This window comes from Phyllostomus discolor, chromosome 2, assembly GCF_004126475.2.
Source record: "Phyllostomus discolor isolate MPI-MPIP mPhyDis1 chromosome 2, mPhyDis1.pri.v3, whole genome shotgun sequence".
Lineage (NCBI taxonomy): Eukaryota > Metazoa > Chordata > Mammalia > Chiroptera > Phyllostomidae > Phyllostomus > Phyllostomus discolor.
Genome location: NC_040904.2, coordinates 213,647,805 through 213,671,229, shown reverse-complemented (window position 1 = coordinate 213,671,229; position 23,425 = coordinate 213,647,805). Strand labels below are relative to the sequence as shown.

At 60.0% G+C, this 23,425-nt stretch overlaps 1 protein-coding gene across 2 annotated transcripts in view; it reads left to right on the top strand.

Moving 5' to 3' along the window:
• Positions 1-1,197: 1,197 nt before the first annotated feature.
• The window catches only part of SCUBE1 (signal peptide, CUB domain and EGF like domain containing 1), a 106,637-nt gene continuing 84,409 nt past the window's right edge, over positions 1,198-23,425 (top strand). The window contains exons 1-3 of one of the 2 annotated variants that reach the window (XM_028532170.2): positions 1,198-1,376; positions 4,969-5,100; positions 22,195-22,323. In XM_028532170.2, the coding sequence (XP_028387971.1) occupies positions 1,289-1,376; positions 4,969-5,100; positions 22,195-22,323 (349 nt within the window). In that variant the 5' untranslated portion in view covers positions 1,198-1,288. The remainder of the gene's footprint in view (positions 1,377-4,968; positions 5,101-22,194; positions 22,324-23,425) is intronic. The other variant, XM_028532171.2, reaches the window with a different exon arrangement.

Sequence of the window (23,425 nt, the reverse complement as noted above, 5' to 3'; positions counted from 1 at the left end):
GGCGGCACGTCTGGGTGTGTGCGAGTGTGTGTCTGCCGGGGGCAGGGAAGGCAACCGGCGTGAGGTGGGAAGTTGGGCGCGGATTCACGCAGGCAGAGTGGACAAAAAGAGGAAAGTCTTGCCTTTGAGTCAGGCGGAGAGAGCCGGGGAAGAAAAAAGGAGCTCTTATTGGTGGTTGTCAAGGAGATGGGCCTTGGGGTTTGCTGAACTTTCTTCCCTTAAAGCGCCCAGACTCAGGCTGAGAGGGGCCATTTATTTCCAGCCGCCCTCACAGGCGGGGGTCTCAATTCAGGCACCCAAGGCCAACCAGCCGGCGTCAGGTGTAGATGCCGGGCGGCCAGAGCCGTCCTTGGGTTGAATGACCGCGATGCCTCCCTGCCCCAGTCTGTCACTGGGGCAGCCCCAGACCTCACACTCTCAGGGCATCAAACGGCTGGCCCAGAGGTCAGCCCCGCAGAGGAGCCACGCGGCCAGGACGGCGGGCAAAGCAGCTCTGTCCCTCCTGGAGCCTTCCAGGCCTCGTTCCAGACGCGGATTCTGCGACTGTCCTACGACAAGCACACTGAGGGGCCCCTGTCCTTTGGGGAGTGGTAAAAAGTTCATTTGTTTTTAATGTAAATTTTAAACCGGTCTCCACGATTTCCCCCCCTAGCTGGCTGCTTCTCCGCTGCCTCGCTAGCGCTTGGAACACAGTGGGGGTGTTCGATAGATATTTGCCGAAAGGATGAATGAATTCTGCTCTGCGCGTTGGCGCTTCTTTCACTACCAATCGATGCCGCCGAGCCTTTCTCGATCTCCGAGGACCGGCTGGCAGGCCCCCCCGCAGCCCTGAGTGTGTGGGTGCGGGGGGGGGGGGTGCAGCCCCCAGGGCGGCGGTCACTCTCAGTGAGGGGGTTAACGGGGGAGACGAGGCCGAGGAAGGGAGCAGCTTCCGTGGGAGCCACAGCCTGGCCGAGACCGTGCACCCCGCGGCCGCGCGAGCCGCCCCGGGCCCCTACCCCCCACCTGCCGCCCGCCGGGAGCGGGGGTGGCCGGGGCACCCTCCCGCCCCTCCCCCCGCGGGCCGGCGGCTCGCGCCCATTGGCCGGCCGTGCGCGGCGCCCCGCCCCCGGCGGCTGTGAGCCAATGTACGCACGGCTGTCAGCTCGTCAGCCGCGCCGGCTTGGTGGCTGCGAGCCCGAGCGGTGGCCCAGGAGCCAGCAGCGAGGAGCGCTAGCCGAGCGGCCGGTCCGGGGAATCCCGCGCCCAGCTCGCCCGCACCCCCGGCCCGGCCCGGCCCGCAGCGAGCATGGGCGCGGCGGCCGTGCGCTGGCAATTGTGCGTGCTGCTCGCGCTGGGTGTGTGCGGGCGGCTGGCGGCGGGCAGCGGGCTCCCAGGTAAGCCCCGGCTCCGTGGGCGGCGGGCGGCGGGCGCGGGGCGGCGGCAGCGGCGGCTGCGGCTGCGGAGTCCCGGGAGGTTCCCCTACCTCGCGCCGTGGGGAGGGCCGCAGCCCACGCGGTTCCGTGCCCCGCCTCGCCTCTTTGCAAAGTAACTTCTGGGACCCGCGCGGGGCGCCCCCTTCCCGCAGCCCCGGCCGCCCGGGGCTCCCGGAGCCCAGCGGGCCCGCAGCAGGGGCGGGGTGGGGTGAGGCCCCGGGGGAAGAGGAGGGCGAGGGCGAGAGGAAGGAAGAAAGAGCGACGGCCGACCGCGGTGGGGGGGGGAGGCCCGGCGCGCGGACCGAGGGCGGGGAGCGGGGACCCGGGAGCCAGACGGACGCTTCCCCAGGGGAGACTGGAGCGTGGACGGAAGGAGGCTCGGAGGGAGACCGAGGGAAAACGGACGCACGTAGAAAGAAAGGGGGGGGGTCGCAGATGGAGGGACAGACCGACAGCAGCAGACACAGAGGGAACACACAAAAGGACACAGGAGGAAACCCAGAGAAAGACAGACATGGACGAGTGGAGAAGGACCCGAAGGAAGACCGGAGGAGGAAAGGAGGAGGCTGGGGGAGGGAGGCGGCGGCCCGCAGGCAGCAGGACGGAGAAAGATCAAAAGAGGGAGAACGCAGGACCGGACGGACCCCGGGACAGGAAGGCAGCGAGAGGAGAGGTGGAGGCAGACACGCCCGGGAAAGGGGTGAGGGACTGGGAGTGCCGCGGGCGGAGCGGGAGCGCGGCGGAGGGGGGGGGGGCACAGGGGGGTGGTGGGGGTGGTTGGAAAACGATGGGCAGATGGTGGACAGTCAGACAGGAGGGGGAGGACGGATGGACAGACACAGAGGCGAGGAGATGGATGGGAACCAGAGGGAGAGGCCGCCAGACGCGGGACCTGCTGGGCGGGGCGGTCCAGGAGAGGAAACGAAGTGGAGACGTTGAGGAAGGAGGTTACTGGCATCCGGCCTGGGTCGGGGCAGGCAGCAGAGGCCACGCGGGGGCTCCCCAGGATTCGGCTGGGATCCTGGCACTGCCGCGCCTTCCCCTTCTGCTCCCCCGGTGGTCTGCGTAGAGGGCTCCCACAAAGCTGAAATCAGGGTCTCCCCTCCTACGAGCTTCCTCTCTTTCCCTTTCCCTGGTGTGGGGAGGTCAGGGGAGGGTCCTGCCTGCCCCTGGTGCTCTCCTCGGCTTTCTCTGGGCACCCCTGGCTGCCACGCAGGGCTCCCTGAAGTCTGCGTCTGGCCACGGGAGCCTGTGTCTGGGAGTCACGCCCTGCCAGAGGACGCCCGGCCACTTCCACTGAGCTGCGTTTGGAGCCGAGTGGTTGTTCACACCCCCACCCCCAGGAAGCTGGGCCCTGCTGCCCGCACCCCCACTTGTCCGTGGGTGTCTCTCCCAGGCTTTAGGGTCCTCAAACCCCACGCGATTGTTCCTGAATGTGCCTCTCCCCACCTGTCTCTCTCTGTGTCTGTGTCTGTCTCCACCCGTCTCCACCCCACGGAGGCCTCGTGCTGGGAAACAAACCCAGGTCAAAGCCTGTGATGCCCGGCAGGGGAGCCCCCAGCCCAGGGCAAGGAGCACAGCCTGGGGGCCGGCGGGGGATAGATGGCCTGTGACTCCTCCCCCTCTCTCCTGGAACTCACCTGCCCTCTCCCCAGCACCCACCTGAAGAAGTGTTTGAAAGGTGTCTTGGGAGGGGGCCCCACCGCCCTTGAGCCAGCAGTCAGTCATTGCCACCCTCATGAGGGCACCTACTAGGTGGGGGCTGGGGGTTGAGGCCCATGGGGGTTCCAGGGCCCCAGGTGGTCTCCCCCCCGTCATTCCTGTGCACTGACCCTCAGGAAGTGGGACAAGCAGGGTTCTGTCTCAGACGTGGCCGCAGTCCTCCCCCTGGAAGGATGCAGACTGGCCCTCCCTGGCCTCTGGCTTCCTGCCTTTGAGGCGGTGCCACCCCTGCCCGGGGGTCCCTCTGTCACCACTTCCCAGAGGGGATGCACTGCTGGCCCGATGTTCCTGCTGGTCGCTGGACACCGAGGGCGGGCGCGGGCCTCCTGGCCCCTCTTCCACCTTCCTTGGGGCAGCAGTGGAGGATGGGCTGCCACCCGAGAAGCTGTGCACCCCCCGCAAAAGCGATGCCGCCTGCTGTGTGTGCGGGCGTGCACGTGCAGGGGGGTGATCTCGTGTTTCTCTGTAGTGCTTCTTCCTTCGGGGGCAGGCTGGAGCCTTAGGACTAGGGCGAGGGAGGAGCCTGGGGCGGGGGGCAGCAGCGGTGCTCCTAGAGAGCCCCCCTACGACCCCTGATGCTGGCCCAGGGACCAAGTCCGAGTGGACATTCTTAAGGACCAGACGGTCCAGGGGGAGGCCGGAAGCATGAAGAGCTCAGGACACCCCAGAACCTCCCCAGGCTTGGCCCTGAGTGCCCGTGGCTGCAGAGAGTTTCTTGGATGGCCCTCCTGGGCCCCTGTGTGTGCCGGTCACCCACCTGCACGTCCTGCGTAGCTAGCAGGGAGCACCACGACACATAGACAGGCTCTGGACCCGAGTTCCGCCTCTGCCCGAAGGAGCCAGTGACCCACAGCAGACGCCCCTGGGCCTCTCTGCCCTCGTCCGTAACCTCCGTCACGGCCGAGGCTCTTCCAGCTTTGTGACCCTGTGCCCCGAGGGCCCCTCCCTGTCTGAGGCGCGCGTGCACACAGGGGGGTGTGTGTGTGTGTTGGTGTGTATGCACAGACACACAAACCTATTTTGTATTTTGCCTGACCGCTGTTTCAGGTGGAAGGTGCGCCCGTGTGTGTTGGGGGTGGGAGGTGGGTGGAGAGAGCCGGGGGCACCCAAAGCCAAGACTGAACTTAACTCGGGGAGTCGGGCTGGGAGAACCGAGTTCCCACCTAGATCTCGGAGGCAGAGAGGAGAGAGGAAGGGGAGGTCAGAACCGTGGACGAGCCTCTGGGCCCAGGGGAGGGCGCGGTCCCGCTCCGGGCACTCCGGGCCGGGCTGTGGGAGCTGCGGCAGGACCCTGCATTTCCACAGCCTGGGGGCTGGGTGGGGCCCCACGTTCAGACCGCCTCCCGCCTTGGCCTCGGCTCCTGGCTCCCTGCTGGCCGCAGTTTCCCCATCTGCAACCCACAGCGGGTGGATTTGAATTCCTTCAAAGATCCTGCTGGCCCTAAGCCTTGTAACGAGGAGGGCGGAGGGGGTTGGAGCAACGCTCGTGGAGAGAGAGCGAGACACGCAGCAGACAGGGGCTTTGCTCTCCGGGCCGTAAGCCCGAGTTTTCTCCCCTTCCCAGTGGGGACAATAGACTGACTTGAGGGGTTGTTGCAGAACCGAGTGAGGGCCAGCGTTCCGGTGGCCTGGCAGAGAGTGGCCGCCCCGAAGACGCCGCCAGTCTGGACTTGTCTCGCTGGTGGCCACTCGACTGCTGTTCCCAAGTTCATTTCCCCCCAAGATCAGCGAGGGGCCGGAGGCAGAAGGAGCTCCCGGCTCTGCCACCTCCGCCTGCCTCTGGGGCCGCCCCTCACCAGTGCCCCCCCCCCCCCCCGCCACCTCCCCACAGGGGCAGCCGACGTGGACGAGTGCTCCGAGGGCACGGATGACTGCCACATCGACGCCATCTGCCAGAACACGCCCAAGTCCTACAGATGCCTCTGCAAGCCGGGCTACAAGGGCGAAGGCCGGCAGTGCGAAGGTGAGCCCCCAGCGCTCCAGGCCGGAGTCTGCGGCCCCCTCCCCCAGCTCAGCCCCTGGAGATGCCAGCAGGGGCTGAGCCTCCCGGTCCCCGCCCCATGAGCACCTCCGCACAGCCTGCCTCAGCCATGGGAGGGGGGCTCCCCTGGGGGTGGAATTTGAGTCTGGAGCGCCTAGGTCTCCCTGGGTTTGAAACTTATTTTCTTTAAAAGAAATTGAGACGATGCATTGAGTGACACATTTGTCCATGTCTCCCTAACGGGATGTATGTGTGTGGGGTGAAGGCCTGGGGTGACTCCCCCAAAACCCCTAACCGTAAATCCAAAACCACCCTGTGTGGCCTGCAGCCCCCAAAGGACCTGCTAGTAGGTGGCCACCGTGTTCGTGGGGCTGACCTGTGCTGTCTGTCTGTCCAGCCCTCCTTCCTTGCGTCTGGGGTGCTGGTTTGACCATCTGGCTCTGGAAGCTGCGCCCCAGCAGGCCGAACTTCGGAGAGGAAAGAGCAGCCTTGGGTGTCTTTGGGGCCGGGCGTCTCCAAAGGGGATGGCACCCCTGGGGGCATTTGTCTCAGAGGGTCTGTGCGGCTCCGACTCTGTGGGCCTGGGGTGGGGCCAGTGTCCAGGGTGGTGGGGACGGGGATAGCACGTGACTGATGTGCACCCCTGGATGAGAAGCAGTGACCCACGTCTTCCCCGAGTGTCCCCACTTTCAAGATGAGGAAAAGTGAGGCTCAGAGAGGAGAAGCGTGTCTGCGAGGTCCCGGTCTCCCAGGGGCGTGGCCCATACTCCACCCGGGCCTCCGAACTCCCACCCCACGGCTCTCTGACGTCTCGCTTTCTCCACACTGAACCCTGCCCCCGAGTTTTCCACGTGTGAGATTTGTGTTAGGGAAGGGACACACGTGACCAAGATGGGCACCTGCCACGCCTGCACACGGCTTCACGGGAGCTGGGGTTTTGCAGGAGAACCCCCTCAGGACACTGGTGTTGTTTATCCGTCTCATTTGCGGGGGATGGACTGAAGGCCGAGAGCTGGGCAGATGACAACGGCCTGGATCGGGCCCGGTTTGGCCACATCCTGGCCGTGCTCGGGGCCCCGGCAGCCTGAGGGGGGAGCTGGCGCCTGCCCACAGACCTCTGGAAGGAGGCCAGGCTCGAGGCAGACAGGTCAGGACGTCAGCAAGAAGCCCGGTGGCACGTGCTGGCCTGGCTGCTGGCAAGGCCTGGAGGTTGGTTCGCTCAGTGGTTCCAAGTGGCACCTGTGTGGCTCTGGGTGACTGTTTTCCGATCCTCTGCTCCCTGCTTCAGGCCCAGCGCTCTGGCAGGGGGGCAGAAGGTCAAGGGTGACCCCTTCTTTGCCAGTTTAAGCTGCCGACCCAGCTTGTCCCCCTCCAGCCTGGTCCTTAGGTTCCTTCCTTCTAGTCCCACCCCCCCTAGGAGGCCCATGCTTTGTCACCCCCCTGTTGACCTGACATCCTCCAGCGTCCAGCTTAGCTGTCCACTCTGCCTGAGCCCACTGGGAGTCACACTCACCAGCTTAATGGGCTGATGTCCTCTGCATGATGATGAGAGAAGAGGAGGCTGTGGTTGTGCTTCAGGAATTGCCAGGGGTCCCTTGTCTCTGCAGCCTGGCTCTGGCCGCCGCCCCCCACTTCCGGGAACACTGAGTAACACTTGTCCTGGCCACACACACACACGCCAGGCTGCTCCGTGTCTCTGAGCCCCAGCTCAGGTTTTCCCCTTGCCTGGAGGTCCTTTATCACCCCTCATGTTGTGGCTAATTTCTGATCATGCTTTCGATTTGCCTCCTCCAGGAAGCCTTCCCTGATACCTATGCATACACACACAAGTACCAACTCTGTTCCCAGAAGCCCCTGGGCTACCCTTTAACATAGCATTTCTGACTCTGGGTTGTTACATGTCTTGCTCCCCCACCGAACTGTGAGCTCATTGCTTCAGAGTCTGCCACAAGCTTGATGTTGGGGCCACCTCACTGAAGTCACACACTAGGGCTCCCAGTGAGCTCCTCGGTGGCAGAGAGCCTTTTGTGAGTGTCCCTGTGTCCCCAGCTCCTGGGGCAGACCTGGCACCCACATGGGTGTGCAGAAAATGTTCACTCTGCATTGGCTGTCTGTGCCCAGACTGCAGCTCACGTGACTGCCCTCATGGAGCTGCCATAAGGTGCCCAGGTGGCTGTGAGAGCCCATGGGATGTATGGGTGCCGGGTCCCCGACGGCTCGTTCTTGTCACAGTGTCCTTTTGACCCCGTCTAATGAGAGCAGCAGGGACAGGCCCAGCGCTGGGCTGCCACCCACCTCTGATGGGAAAGTTCAGGTAGTCATTGCCCTCCTGAGCCTCAGTTTCTCCTTTGGTTAGATGGGCCCCAGACACCCCGACTGCAGGTCGTGCTGGAGACTGAATGGGTGTACAGCGGCGCCCCACTCAGGGGAGGTTCTCCAACACACAGATGATGGGACCACTGCCATCTCTGTCACTGTCACCCTCACCTGTCCTCACTGCCTCCCCCAGTGACGTGAGTGGGACGGTGATGGTGCACCCCTGCCCTCTCTCAAGGCGCCTGCGGTCTGGTTTTGGCTGCAGGAGCTGAATGACCTCGGTGGAAGTTCTCACCGACCAGGTGGGGGGCGGGGGGCGGGCGGGCGCTACATCGGCACTTGTGAGCTGCCGTGTGAACAGGATGCAGAGTGGCCTCAGGAACCGAGAGGAGGACATCCCAGAGGGCGTTCTGTGGCTGCTCATGTCCGAAACCCTCTGTGAGTGAGTGAATGAGTGAGTGCTGGCGTGGGGTCTGGGGACCCGAGTGGGCAGTGTCCCACTTCCACTGTTCTTGTCCCTGGGACCCGCCCACAGTCACAGGCAGGATCGAGAGAGCCCGCCAGAGCGCCCACCCGCTGGCTTCCCGGAGGACCACGCAGAGCCTTCCGGGGCTTTGGAAGCCGGAGGGCGGCCTGCGGGAGCCGGGAGACCCTTCTCCTGTTCACTTCCTGGTTTACGGACCCGGATGGGGAGCGCTGAGGGGCGGGGCTTCCGGAGGTGGGACTCCCGCCACGTGGGCGGCTCCACCCCCCAGGTTGCTTCTCTGCGGGCGGTGACGGCTCCAACGGCGCTCTGTCCTGGGAAGAGGGAACCGACCGTGCCTATCCCGCTGAGCTCGTGGTGAAAGCAGGGACCTGGGAGCCAGACCGCTGCGGTTCGGATCCTGCCTGGGTAGCCTGGACAAGCTATTTAACCTGTTTGTCTGTAGAACAGCCCTAATAAAAGTACCTACTTGCCGGAGAGAGTGTGAGGTTTAATGAATGAAGAAGGTACATGAAGTATTTGCGCATAGCCTGGCGCATAGGACGCACTGGGTAGGCATCAGCTGCTGTTCCGGAGGCGGTGCCGGTGGTGCCGATAGAATGGATGGCGATGTTGACAGTGATGGCATTGACAATGACGGCGAGGAGGAGGAGGGTGAAGATGAAGAGAAAGAGGAGGAGGAGGAGAATGGGAATGTTGATGATGGTGATGACTGTGATACTGACGATGAGGATGAGGATGGTGGTACCGCGCTTGTGTTGGTGATGTTCAGTATATGAAAATAGGTGTGGTTTCGTCTTTTTCCAGCCATTCTCGGGATAAAACGGCTGGGAGGTGTGGCACTGTGGTTCCCCGATGATTCGAACAAACCATGTGTTCACAGCCCCGTAGAGATGCACAGGCGTGGGTACCATTCACAGGTGACCATCTACCAAGCACGTGCAATAAACATTTCAGGGCACAGAAGGCTTGCCTTTGTTCCGCTAAACCTGCTCCAGAGACAGCAAACAGGCTGCCACTCCTGCAGCAGATGTCACTAATACATCCCGCACCCCCAGACTGGCACTCCCGCCTTAGGGGGACCCCGTGTGCCTGCCCTGGGCCCTCGGTGCAGAGGCTGAGGTCAGAGTATTGGGGGGGGACGAGCACCCCGTCCTGAGACCCGCTAGACCTTGCTCCTTACTCTGGTAAGCACAGGGCACGGACACTCAGCAGAGACGCCTGCCCGGAGTGCGTGGCTCCCCCACTCTTCCTGGTTCTTCACAGGAAATGGACCCAGCTTGCAAGCGGCCCTGGGTGGGGCTGACGGAGCCCCTTAACCCCTTAACTATGTCACCTTGAAACAGCTGCTGGTGGCGGAAACCCTTTTAGCAAGCCTGGCCCCCAGGGCAGCCCGTCCGTCACCCCCCTTCCCAGACAGGTTCTGAGCACGCCTTCCAGGCCAGGTCGACGCTCAGCCAGTGTACGACGTGTGGTCGTGACTGGGCCTCGCTGCGCACAGGCCCTGGCGTCCGGGCGGGGAGCAGCCTGGGGCTCCGTGTGGTCGGCTGACTGCCAAGGGCTTGCTGCAGTGAGACCGGGGCGCCTCGCACTGTTGGGAAAGGCTGGGGGCGGGGCTGAGGGTAAGTCGGTGTCTTCCGGACGACTTGCATCTTGGCAGAATTTGACGTGACTCGAGGTGAACTCATGCAGAGTTGCAGGGAATGTTAAAGGCAGCCCAGGGCAGCCCCTGCGTTTTACAAATGACCACCTCCCCGGACCCAGAGACACCTCCACTTTGGCCCCATGTCACCCTGCATTTATATTTCCCTGTGTGTCTTCCTGGAAGGTGGATCCCTCAAGGGCAGGGTCTGTGACCTATTCACCTCCAACCTCTGGAACCAGGCCTGGCACGGGGCTTGTTGGAAGGCATCTGTTGGGTGAACGTGCAGATGGCTGAGTCCCAACAGTCACTTCCTCCAGGAAGCCTTCCCTGCTACCCCACATAGGTGGGCTGTTTGTTACCTGTGAGCACCCCTCCCTCGGAGCTCCTGTTACACTGGGTTGCAATGGCCTACCTGCGTGGCTTAGCATGCCTGGCCCCCGAGCTAGTGTCGGGGACAATCATTGATCATTATCAGTCCTAAGGATATCAGGGAAGGCCTCCCAGAGCCTCCCCAAACTCCGAGGGTTTCCCAGGTGAGGCAGCTGAGGCCTGAGAGAGGAAGGGACTAGTCTGAGGACCTCTGGTGTAGCCCAGTGGCAGAGGCAGGCTGGGGACCCTGGGCCCAGGAAGGTCAGCCTCTGGCCAGGTCCCCAGCTGAGAAGCGGCAGGCCCTGGATTCCAACCCCGGGCAACCCGGGGATCCCAGCAGAGGACCAGGCCCCCGCCAGCCCATCTGGACAAAGTCGGGGGGAGATCCTTAGCTGTGGAGTCTCAGGAGGGAATGCAGAAACCCTTTCCTAGGTCCCCCCAACCCCGACTCTGCCCCCGGCTCGCCTGAGCCAGGCCCCATGAACACGACGGTCTCCATGGTCATCATCACCCATCGTGTAGCTCGGAGGTGACGTTTTTCAGCCTGCCCAGCACTCAGCAAACCACTCTGAGCTGCTGTCCTTCTCCCTCCTTTTCTCCCTAACCACACCCCCGCCTCACTGTCTTTTCTTTAGTTCTTCGAACTCGCCAGCTTCCCACCCCAGGGCCTTTGCTTACCCGGTTTCCCCCATCCCCTTCATTTGGCTAAGCCTATCCGTCCCCAGCTCCCCAGACCCCCACGCATGGGCCCTCAGGGACCAGCCAGGGCCAGCCCCGCACTGGCCTTCTCGTTTGAAGTGCTTGGGCCTGTTTGTGCTCAGCCCCCCGAGGGGCCAGGCCGGGGGGCGAGGTGGGGGCATTTCATCCCCTTTAAATACTCAACTCATTTAACCTTAATTGCTTTGTTTTCATAGACACTGGCTAAGGAAAAGGACCAAATTATGGCTTGAATTGGGTCTTACTAATCTTAATTAAAAGCTCTCGTTTATAATCAGGACCAGGCCCCCAGACGAGGAGCAAATGCCCTCAAACGGCTTGTTTCAATAACTAAGACCCCCTGGATCACCACCGTGCGGCCCGGCCCGGCGGCGCTCAGTGCCCCTTCCGCACAGCACCCCTGTCCGTGCGCGCTTCATTCTGGGGGCCGTTTACTCCAGCGGTTTATTCCCCTTGCAAGTTCCAACGCGGGCCTTTTCCAAAAGGCTGTAATTAAAACTCTTGGGGGGGAAATAAATTTTTGTTTTGGCCACAGTGTATCCAATATGTTATTATTTCCCCCTTTTCTGTGAAAGGGGAAAAAATGACAACCTTAGGGGTATCGCGGATCACAAAATTAGCGTGTGTGTAATGAATGTAAATAGCCACTTCCTGAATGGCGTGTCCCCGGGGCCCACCTGTCAGTCACTGGAGTTGGGTGGATTACAGGGCAGGCTATTAAGTGTTTTAACAAAACTCCTAATAACACACCGGCTGATCCATTTAGTCTAGCAGCAGAAAAAAAATCTTAAGACCACTTGGCCATCTTAGAAAATAATGTCTATGACCTTATTAAATCACTTTCATCATCATTGTTGCACGCGGTACTGAAACTCCAGATGAAATTCTGCTTTTGTGGGGGCCGGGACTGGCAGCAGGAGGTAGGCTGGGGGGAGAGGGGGCAGGATTCTTCTTTGAGTTTTCAAACGGGCGAGTGTGGGCGCTAACACGGGCCTCCTGGGTGGGGAGGCAAGGGGCTCAGGGCCCACACACCAGCGGGCAGGAAGAAACTGGATGTGACCTAAAATTCCCAGTTGCTGTCAGCTAGCAGTTAGGTCGTGGTGATTGCGATGGTCTCCACTCCAACCCAGAGCTTCGGCTTCTGGGAGCCTAGGCGTCTTTTTTAAAAGAAAAAGAAAAAAAAAAAACAATGAAAGGCTCATACTGTGGGCGTTCACGCATCAGAGCCCAGTTCTCCTTCCGGATCCCCCACCTGCCCATCCTCGGAATGTGTCCGTCCGCCGGACTGGAGTCAGTTCAATGTCGAGATGACTCCCCGAGCCCCTGCTGGGGGCCAAGGGCGGTGCTGGGGCCCAGGCCTGCTTTCCTGGCCTTACCGGTCGGTGGGGGCGACAGATGTGATCCTGGCGGGGTGTGCAAAGCGCAGCAGGGGGAGACTCCCAGAGCAGACTCCGCGGGGTGAAGGGGAGGGGAGAGTGTCAGTGCCCGAGGGGAGGGAGAGGAGGGGGAGGGCATTAGAAGCACTCCCAGGCAGGCCGCCTCCCGCCGCTGAGTTAACACAGCAGAGCGCTGCAGGTCTCTGCATTCCCGCCAGCCCCGAGGGCCCAGGGGGCGTCTGTAGCCAGGACACAGAGGCCTGGGTGGGGGTGGGGGGTCTGGTGTATCCCGAATGCGCCCCCAGCTCCCTGAGGCTGGTTCCTGCCCCAAACGGTGGCACCAGAGACACCTGCCTCTCAGGGGGCAGGTTGGAGTGACAGTGGGAAGCTCGGAAAGCCTCAGTAGGTGAGAGTGCCGGTGAGCTAAGCTTCCTTTTTCCTCTGAAACCCCATTTCCCTGAGGGTCGAAGGGTCTCTCCTCCCACCCCCATATCTCCAGGATCCCCAGGCAGCAGGCCCCTTGCCGCCCCTTCCTCCGGGCCCTCTCGCCTCCTCTTGGCCGCTTCTTATTACAGTGGCTGTATTTGTTTTTCCATCACAGGAATGCTAAGCAGAAAAAACCATTATTTCTAAGAAAATAAACGGCAGGCTGCTGGCCTTTGAATGCTACTGAAATGGATGGCGGCCTTCCCCAAAGGCCTTGAGACAAGGCGGGCCAGAGGGCTCGTGTGTGCGGGCAAGGTCAGGGGGTCTCGGCGGGTGCCCTGAGGGGGTCCTCCAGATGGGCCGCGGCTGCAGCCCCCTGGAGGAGACAGTTAAAAACCCCAGCGGACCAGCCTCGACTTTCGGCCTGGCCCATGACGACCAGTGGCCTGATGGCACCCCACTCCCTTTGAGGCCTCCACGGCGTGCTCCTCTCTCCAGGAGCCGCCACGCCTCCTGTCTGGGCCTCCTGGCCCTTGCATTGAGGGTCAAGGGTCGGAGAGCTGAGCATAGTGTTATGGAGACCCGGGTGCCAGCCCTGGGTGACCTTGGGCGGGCTGTGCACCTCTCGGGCCTTAATGCACTGACTGCAAAGCTCAGGGCTGGGGCCCAGAGCACCCCCCCCCAGGCTCCTGTGGCCCCCGTGGTGGGCAGCTCCTCCTTGGGGTGCCCCTTGCCACGGTGGCACCCAGCGCTGGCTCCATCTCTTGGGGTGGCAGGTGGTCTCCAGCTGGACCCCGAGCCACTTGTCCCTTTCCAGGGGCAGCTCTGCAGGCCGACCTAGCCCTGGCTGATGCAGGGGTGGGCAAAGCCATGCTCATAGGAGATGCATCCATCTTGGGGGGTGTCATTCCCACCCCCCAAGCGGGCAGCACCTATGGCCAGGTTCTGAGCTGAGGACAAAGGGCCAGCCCGGGGAGGTGTTGGCACAGGAGGGGAGAAGGCAAGGAGGTGGACTGACCCTCAGTGAGAACTGTGGGGCCCGGCTCCCTGGGTCACTGAGATGGGTGGGGGGTGGGGGGTTCCTCCGACAAGTGTGTCAGGGTTAGGAGCAGGGACTCTGGGACCAGGCTGCCCCAGTTCCAGTATTGGCTTTGCCACTTACTAGCTGGGTGACCGAGGGCAGGTCCCCTAGGCTCTCTGAGCCTCAGCCTCCTCTTCTGTGATGCGGGAAAGTCAGGCCCTGCTGCCCGGGCTGCAGTGATGGGGCAGCCCCCTGCGTCTGACGGTGCCTGGTGGGGACTTGCCACGGCTGCTTCCGTGTAAGTGTCGGCGACAGACTCCCGGGGATTTGGAGGGGAAGAGGCTGAGGTCAAACCGCACTGGGCCTGTGAGGTTAGGGGAAGACGCCTGAGCCGGGGGTCTCGGGGTCAAGGTGCCGTCAGCCCCCGACCTGCTGGTAAGATAGGCACCTCAGTTCCCAGTCTGGGTTTGGGTACCCCTTTAGAGAACCCAGGGGGTGCGTCAGAGGAGCTCAGGGTCCGGCTTACACATTCCAAGTCACGGCCACTACACATTTCTGTCCTGCTGCTGAGCTCACAGGAGGCTGGGCCTGCAGAGCAGCCCCCGGAGTCTGCAGTGTGGGGCTCTGGGGCTTCTCCGAGCTTTTTGCCAAGGGGACAGGAGCCTGAGCTTGCCTGTCATTGAAGGGAGCGGGGGGGGGGGGGGGTGGCTCAATACAGCGCTGGCAGGCCCTGGGCCCTCTCCATGCCCACCCAGCCTCCCCTTGCCTGGGCTGCCTCAGCGTCCAGTTGGCCTGAGGCCGGAGCCTGGGGGAGTCCCCGGAGAAGCGGTCAGGATGTTGCTGAGGGAGAAAGGGGGTCATTAACTGGTCCTTTGCGTTTGGGAGGTGAGTCCCACCTGGTGCTCGGGAGCCACGGAACCCACCAGGAGCTCCCCCATGGGCAGGCGGCAGGCGACATCGGGCATTTGTGCTCCCCTGCACCAGGCAGAGGGCCCCCCCAGGCCCAGCCGGCTCAGCGGACGAGAGCTGGCAGCACTGCCTTCTTAAAGACTTTAATCAGCTTCACTGAGATAATTCTCACACCATACGATTCACCCATTTAAAGCGTATAATTCGGTGCCTTTTAGTAATTTACAGAGTTGTGCATTCATCTGTTCTAGAGCCTTCTCATCACCCCCCCAAAGAAACCCTGCACCCTTTAGGCATGACTCTCCAGCCCCCCAGCCCCCCAGTCCCAGAAAACCACTAATCTACTTCCTGTCTCAATAGCTTTGGCTTTTCTGGAGACTTCGCCTGCATGGAATCCCACCACAGGCGGTCCTTGGTGGCTGAAACAGCGTTAGCTTTGCAGCCCGGTGGCCCGGCTCACTTCCTGGCTGCACTCGCACTGGCTGTGCGAGCTTGGGCGGCGCAGGTAACGCCTGTGAGCCTCGGTCTCCCCGCTGTACGATAAAGGGGCCGGGCCTCTTCTCCGGGTGGTCGCCATGTCTCGGGGTCAGCCAGCAGAGGCTACCGACAAGAGGGTCACTCCTTCCTTCAGTGGTGCGCAAGCTGCTGCAGAGCTGAGCTCACTCTGCTGCGTCTGAGGCTTAGACTGAGCAGGACAAGGCTCGTGCCTGCAGGACACACTCAGAGCACGCGGGAGGGATAACAGTGTCTGTTCTGGGGGTGGCGGGGCCCAGAGAGTGGGGCGGTGGTCGTGTCTGCTAGGGGACCAGCACCAGCTGCAGGGGGGAGGAGGTGCTGGGGCTCAGTCTGCAAAAGCACGTAGGGATCTGTGGAGGGGAAGGAACTCCTGGCAGAGGGAACAGCATGAGCGAAAGTGTAGTGGCCTGGAGCCGTGAGGGCCGCTGGGAGAGGGGAGCAAGTGGCTGCGGCCCCACGGTTGTCCTGGATCAAGGGTAGGATGCGGGGGGGGGGGGGGGGGGGGGGGGGACCTGCCCACCCCTGGCCGAGCCGTGGCTGCTGTGCGCAGTTAGGGATGAAAAAGTATATTGATTTGTGTTGGTTTTGCGTGACCTTTGACCTTTCCCATAATTAACTGCTGGGCCCACTTCTGGCATTGTCTCAGCAGAAGGGGAGCCTGATCGATGGATGCCAGGGGTCCGCAGAGAGCGGGTCTCATTACTCAGTCATTACGGACCCAGAGCTTAACCCTGTGCCACTGGAGACGGGGCAGGGGGCTTGGGGGGGGACTGGGGGGGGCGCTGGGGGGGGGGCAGTGGCTTAATCCTTCCTGCTAGGCGGCCCTGCCGAACTACCTTCCCTCGAGCGTAATTAGCCAACAAACCGGATTAAGATTTATTCGCCAATAAGGACTCAACGGCCTCAGCCGTTCGTCTCTCCCAGAACGGGGGTCTGATCTGAGGAGCGCGTGGGTCTCCCGAAGCCCCCCCGGACAAAGGAGAAGACGCGCTAGCACCCGGCCAGCAGCGGGCCTTTGTTCGAGCTTGTGGTCTCCGCCGTCTGCAGGGAAGGTCACGAGACGTGCCAATTCCAAGGGGGAAGGAGAAGGCGTGTGCAAGTGGTGATCTCTGGAAGTGCGGGGTGGGAGGCTTCAAAGATCCTCGTTTTCATAAGGCGCGTGAACGTCCACATCGCTGTAGTGTACGCCTGAAACTAATACGATATCGTATACCAGCTAGACTTCGATTTTTTTAAAGTCCTGAGAGCCTTTCCGGTCAGTCCTGCTTTGTACAAAAATGCCCTGAAACCGTGTTAAAGGAAAATGAGATGGAGCTCTGACTATTTGCAATAGGATCTTTTAGAACCTAGACACCCCCGCATAAATATATATTTTATGGGGCAGTGAGAATCAATTTTGAACTAAATGAAAAAAATCAAACTCAGCCACTCTCGTCCCACACCAGCGTTGTGGATGGACACAGGGCGCACAGCCACGGCTGTAGGGTCGCGCGCATGCGCTCACGCTGCCGTTTTTGCGCAGGGACGGCGGAACCGTGTGACCTTCTGAGAGCCCCGTCCCTGGGAGCGGCTCTCCGGGCTGTTTTCCTCTGCTCTGTTACAGGATGTCGGAGCTGTTTTCGTTGGGAATTGAGTTTTTATTTAAAAAAAAAAATCCAAGCTGGAGGAGAGGCGGGGGGCCCTTCGAAGGAGGTCAGGCCTTTTGTCCTCCTCGATTTCTCCACCTGTTGGGGGGGCCTTTCCTGTCACTGCCCCTCCCCCTCATCAAGGGAGGTGCGGGCCTTGAAAATGGAAGGAGTGATGCATGACATCCCCTCCGCACCTTTCTCTTCATAACTGCTCGCAGCCTGAAGCATTTTAGACTGGTGTTCGTCTGGTGCACCCCGAGGACGGGGCTCCTGGGTTGAACACCGCCCCCCAGGGCGGCCTCCGCCTCCGCCTCCGCCTCCGCCTCGGTGAAATGGGGGCAGCGCCCACACCGGCTTCTCGCACAGTGTCCTCACGCCGCGTCCTCTGGCGCTGTCCGCACGTGGCCCGCTTCCCTGTGTGTCTGTGCCGTTTCCCACGGTCTCCTCCCCGTCCCAGCGCCCTCTCTGTGTGTCGGTATCCGAACTGCCCTCCTCTGATACAGGAGCACACCAGTCATTGGATGGGGCCCTCCTGCTCCAGTCCGACCCCCTCTTGACTTCATAACCTCTGCCAAGGCTCTTTCCAAACCAGGCCGCGTCCGCAGACACTGGGGGTTAGGACGTCAGCACGGCCTGTCTGGGAGGACGCAGTGCGCCCCACAGCCGTCCGTTTAGAACAGACGTCCGGAGAGCTGGGCTCTGCCCCCTCCATTATCTCACCCCCTTCCCCACCGCATCTGCTTCTTCCTCCTCCGGCTTTAACTGTTCCTGAGAAGTCGTGGGAGCCCGAGGGGCGTCTCCAAGGCCTGCAGGACCTCCTCCAGGGCTGGCGGGTCTTGGATATGTTCATGACGGTAATAAATCCACTGGCTTTGGCAGAGATTTTGTTTAGTCGCTTTGTTTGTGTGTTTATGTCTTAGGTATTAAAGGAGGAGGCTCACATGACCTTAAGAAACAAAAATGTAAGGCCCAAATGCAGAAGATGGGGGGGAGCTCGCTGGGCACAGATGTTCTCTGCCTGGCATGCTGGGGACAGCAGGCCGGCCTCAGAAGCCTGGAGGAGCACTCGGGCCTGGGGACTGGACGGGGGCTGCCCGTTCTCAGAGATGCTCGGATGTTGGGGGAGTCCCTTGGGGACGGATTCAGGGAAGAGATGCGAGCATCGAGCATTCCTCAGCCCACTGGTCTCCACTGTGGCCTACGCTCTGAGGAGCCAAAGGGAGGAACAGGCTAGAGTTGTTTTATTGACTTTTCGGCAATCTCTTTATAATGCCTTATGGGTAGGGTGATCAAATAGCTTATCATTGTCACAGTGAGAAGTATGCTGTTAACAATTACACCCAGATACCAGGCAGAAACCGGAACTGTGCCAGGCAGAGTGGGGAGTGTGATCATGGTAATCTGAGGAAGAAACATCTTCCTCAGACTTAACCACCTTTGAAAGGGCCGGTCTCAGTGCGTTTTAGGGATGTGGTGACTCTGCGACTGATTGTTTCCTTCTTTGCTTTGGCTTCCAGGAAGCTCAGAGCCACATTTGTGGTCTGCCTTTTGAAATTGTGCTGGAGTTACTGAATGTGTTGCTGCATACTTTCACCAGCTTTTATTCTTCAACCCTCATTTCTTTTTCTTTGTCCTAACATCTTATTTTGAAAGTCTTATTGTGTGTATTTCATAAGCAGTTGAGATGGATGATATTTAATGGAATTGATGGGTAGATGAATAGATGCTTGGATGGATGAGCGAATATTTGGATGGACAGATAGATGAGTGGGTAGGCGTTTGGATGTGTATGTGTGTGTGTTCGGATAGATGGCCGGGTGTTTGTATCAATGAATAGATGGATTGGTGCTTAGCTATGTGGATGGATGGATGAGTGAATGGAGGTTTGGGTGGATAAATGTTTAAAGAGTTTATTTATTTGACCTAGCTGGTGTGGCTCAATGGATTACATGCCAGCCTGCAAACCAAAGGGTTGCCAGTTCGATTCCCAGTGAGGGCACATGCCTGGGATATTGGCCAGGTATTGGGGAGGGGGGCACACAAGAGGCACCCACACACTGATGTTTCTCTCCCTCTTTCTTCCTCCCTTACCCTCTAAAACTAAATAAATAAAGTTTATTTATTTAGTTTTAGAGACAAGGTAAGAGAGGGGAAGAAACATTGATATGAGAGAGAAACTCAACCAGGAACCAAACATACAACCCAGGCATGTGCCTCGACCGGGAATTGAACTGGGAACCTTTCCTTTCATGGAACGACACCCAACCCACTGAGCCACACCTGTCAGGGCGGGATGAGTGTTTAGATGTCTAGATGAAGAGAAGGATGGGTGTCTGGCTGAATGTTTGGGTGGTGGATGCAGGTTTAGATGCGTGGGCAGATGTTTGGGGGCATAAATGAATGGATGAACAACTGATGATTGCATGAGTGGAAGGACGGTCAGCTGGCTGGATTTTTAGATGGACAGATTTTGCATGAACAGACACATGGAAGGATGGCTGGGTGGGTATTTGAGCAGATAGCTAGTACAGTGACCAGATGGGGGGATAGTAGGTGGGCGGACAGGTGTTTGGATGAATGCGTGCCTGGCTGGATGGCTACTTGGGTAGATGGACAGGTGCACACGTGCACTCGTGTATGTGGAGCACGTCTAAGGATGAAGGGGTGAATGGGTGTTTGGGTGACTAGATGCTTTCTTGGTACACAGCATAAGTGTGCCAAGAGTGAAATCCTGTGTATGAAGTACCTTGCTGCCCTGGCCGTGTGGCTCGATTGGATGAGTGTCATCCTGTGCACCAGAAGGTTGTGGGTTCGATCCCCGGTCAGGGTGCACATGAGAGGCGACCGATCAATGTTTCTCTCTGACACTGATGTTCCTCTCTCTCTCTAAAATCAATGAACATCCTCAGGTGAGTATTAAAAAAAATTAAAGTACCGTGCCAATGCCTGGCATGTCACAGGCAGTCTAACTTATTGGAAAGGACATGGGTTTTGTAGACCTAAAGACCTTTGTTCCGATCCTTGCCCTACCACTTACTGCATGACCTTAAGCAATTACCTAACCTCTCTGCACTTTGGTTTACTCAATGATAAAATGGAGTTAAGACACCTACTCCAGGGGGTTGCTAAATGGGCTGGTGTATATTTCAGCAGATACCTGCATACTCCTTTCTGAGGTATGGTGGGAGGAGAGAATTCTTTTAACTAATTATAAAATAAAAGTCCCTTCCCTCGGTCTGACTTATCCAACCTATGCCATGGGCCCACCCTGGGACCACCAGCAGTTGCGAATGCCATGCACTGTTTGGTTGAGACTGATCAGACTACACTCTCCGAGTTGGGACCAGGCCACCTTCTCCAGAGGGTCACCTTCTCGGATGAAGGGAAGAGGGGAACCGTCTGGGGGTTGCTGGTTCAGGTCAGATGAGATGACACCACGCTGACAGGTCATGGAAACCGGTGGCCAGTGGGCAGCCTGGAACCACGGTGACCGTGTAGAAAAACCATGCTTTGGGAGTTTATTAGATGTCAGTGGAGGGTGGAGAAATAATGATATTCACTGGATGGGGCACCCCAAAAAAGGGCAGGTTGATGAGTGAAAGTCGGGCCACGTTGCCTTTGGTGTGTCTGTGGAAGATCCATGGGGAAAACTGGTTGGTTGGTGTACTGGGGGCTCTGGTGAAAGGTCAGGGCTGCAGAGATTGGGAGGTAATCAATATCCTAGTCTTTATAAACCCATGCACCTTTTCAAACATAAAATCTTGTATCCTCCTCCTTCAGTGTTATTTAAAATGTCGTTAAATATATGATTAAAACCAATTCAAATGACTTGCAGAATTGAGTGAGCTTCCCAGCTGAAGTTGATGTCACCGCAGGCAGGTTAGGAGGCAGTCTCTGTCTCGGACACCTTTGGAGACCCAGGCTGGTTTGCCCTTCGCTCTCGTGGCTGGGCAGGCAGGCACCTGGAGCAGACTGTACAGCCCAGGTGTTCAGGGGCTGCTATGCTGCAGTTTTCACTTAAGTATCCCCTTTGCTGGCAGTGTTCCTGGCTTGGTCACCTCCAGAGTCAGGGAGCTCACTACCTCTTGAGACAGCCTCTGCCGTTCAGATGGGCATGCGTGCCTGAGAACGTGAATGTCCCCAGTGGCTTCCTCCACACCCCCACCTCGCTCTGCAGAGCTCTGCTGTCCAGACCAATATGGAGAGCAGGGAGCTGGGTGGCTCCCAGGGCCAGCTCCTTCGGCGCTCGCGGGAGTGGCCAGGCTTGACTTTAGTCGCTGGTCTTCCTCAGGCGGTCCCCACCCCAGCCTTCCCAGCAGGCACCCACCTCAAAACCCTCTTCAACTGAGTAGTGGACAGCTCGTCCTCCTGCCTCGCATTATAACACGTTCTGAGGCACTTCCGGTTCGCTTAGCCGAAGCACTTCCGGTTCACGTAGCAGAGGCACTTCCGGTTCGCTGAGCGGAGGCACTTTCCGTTCCACTGGGTAGCATTTCCGGCTCTGCTGTGGAGCACTTCCGCCTCCCTTTCCCGGCTTCTCCGTGTGGCGTGTGGAGGCGTGGGTGGGTGTAGGTGGAGACCCACGAGCCCACGAAGTGTTCCCTGGGCAGAGCAGAAGGGCGGGCACTCCCAGCGGTGCTGACGGGTCTCGGTTCTCCGTGCCTCGGAGAGACCTCCGAGATATGGCGGACAGCTCCCAGACATGGCGGCCGGGCTTTGGTCCCCTCGGGCCGTGGGGCCGGGCTGCACTGGTTCGAGCCTCACTTGTTCTACATCCTAATTGTGGGACTTGTGGCAAGAACTCGGCCTCCCGGTGCCTCCGTTTCTTAAGTGCCCTCGTGAGACTGGAATAATGATGGCGGTGCCTAGGTGTCGAGTTACCGAGGGAGTCCTCTGAAAGATGATGACATGTGGTGTTGTCACGGGCCGTGGGTCCAGAAGCAGCTCCGCTCGTGAAGTGTCAACTAGGCGTGTTCCCGTTTTCCTCCAAGTCCCCTAAGTCTCTCTGGAACACCAGAACAGATAGCCCTTTGACCCCTGATGGGAAACGTCGAAAAAGACTAAAAACGGCAGAACGGGTGACCTTTACAAAGGCTGTTTGTTGGCCGTTGTTTATGAGACAGAAGCCTTTGTTACGGCGAGGACGCTGGAGCAGCAGAAACTCAGGCCTCAGACGCTGATGCGGGAGGAGACTATGTGAGGGGAGCGCGGGCACTCACATTCCAGAGTGAGTGACGCTTGGTGGTGGTGTGCAGAGTGCGCTCTGGCGGCTGCCCCCCACTTCGCAAGGCGCGAGCTCTCCCTGTCAGGCAGGCGGGAGAGGTCCCGTCTGCGGGCCCTTCACCCAGGGTCCCCCCGTGCCGTGATCGTCGAGAGGCTCTCCCGGGAGGCAGAGCCAGACCCGACTCCTGTCCGCTCCCCCGCGGTGGGAGCCGGAAAGCACCCGCACGTGTCTGGCACACGGCCCAGCTCTGCAAGGGGGCGGCCAGTCTGGGCACCGAGCCGGGGTCTGCATCTTCGTCCTCTTCGCATCCCCAGCCCCCAGCAAGCGTCCAACCCCCCTGTTGCCACCTCCTGTAACCCACGCCTGCCCGGGGGGCCTCAGCAGTGCAGGGAGAGGGGGTCCCGGGCTCTTCCCCTGACGCCTCTCGTGCCCCCTCGTCTTGCAGACATCGACGAGTGCGAGAACGACTACTACAACGGGGGCTGTGTCCACGAGTGCATCAACATCCCGGGGAACTACCGGTGCACCTGCTTCGACGGCTTCATGCTGGCCCACGACGGGCACAACTGCCTGGGTGAGTGCCGCCGCCGCGCCCCGCCGCGCCCCCGCCTTCGAGGCGCGCCCCGCCTCTTCTCTGCTCCAGCTTGTAGTGTCGGGGCCGTGGGGAGGCGTGCTCTCCTCTGGTCGGTCCTTTGTCTCAGTTCGCTGGGGCTGCCAAACTAAAACAGCACAGACTGGGCGGGGGTGGGGGCGGGGGCCTTGACAACAGGAATTTATTTTCTCCTAGTTCTGGAGGCTAGAGGTCTAAGGTCAAGGTGTTCACTGCTTTGCTTTTTTTTTTTTCCTGAGGCCTCTCAACTTGACTCGAGGATGACCGCCTTCTTACTAGGTGTTCACACGGTCATTTCTCTGTGTGTCCGTGTATTCGGTGTCTTTCTGTGTGTCGCCGCCGCCTCTGACGAGGCCCAGTCATACTGGAGCAGGGCCCATCCCAGCCGACTTTGAACAGAGTCAGAAAAGGCCTCTGAAAAGGCCCTGTCTCAAAGACAGCCGCATGCTGAGGTCCTAGGGACCAGGGCTTCCACGAGAGTTCGGGGGAGCACATTTCAGCCCACAGTAAGGACTCTTATCTATCTCCAGAGTCTCAGGATTCAATTATATGCTTAAGCCAGTTGTATAACATTTATAAGAGTAATGCGGGCTTGCTGGGTAGAATGTGAAACTGTAGGGCAGGGACAAAACACCGGGAAGCACTTTGGTTACACTGGTGCGCTTCCCCCCGCGCCTCCCCCCGCACCCAGGTGTGATGCCGCCGTAGCGGTGATCGGGTGGTCGGCACGGTTTTGCCCCTTGATTTTCCCTCTCCCATCGTGTAAACCTCGGGCGTGCTTACCTGGCCCGCACTGGTGCCGTCCTTCTAGTCGCCTCCTGGTCTGATAAGCAACTGTATTCAAATAGCCTGAGGCTGCCGCACCACAGTAAGAAACCGAGAGGCTCAAACAGCAGAAATTTACTCTTTCCCAGCCGGAGGCCAGAAGGCTGACGTCAGGCCATCGGCAGGGTTGGCCCGCGTGCAGGACCGGGAGGGACAGTCCATCCGAGGCCACTCCCGGCTCCTCGTGGCCGCGGTGTGCTTCGCTCGTCAGTCGTGTCGTCCCGGCCTCCACGTTGTCTTT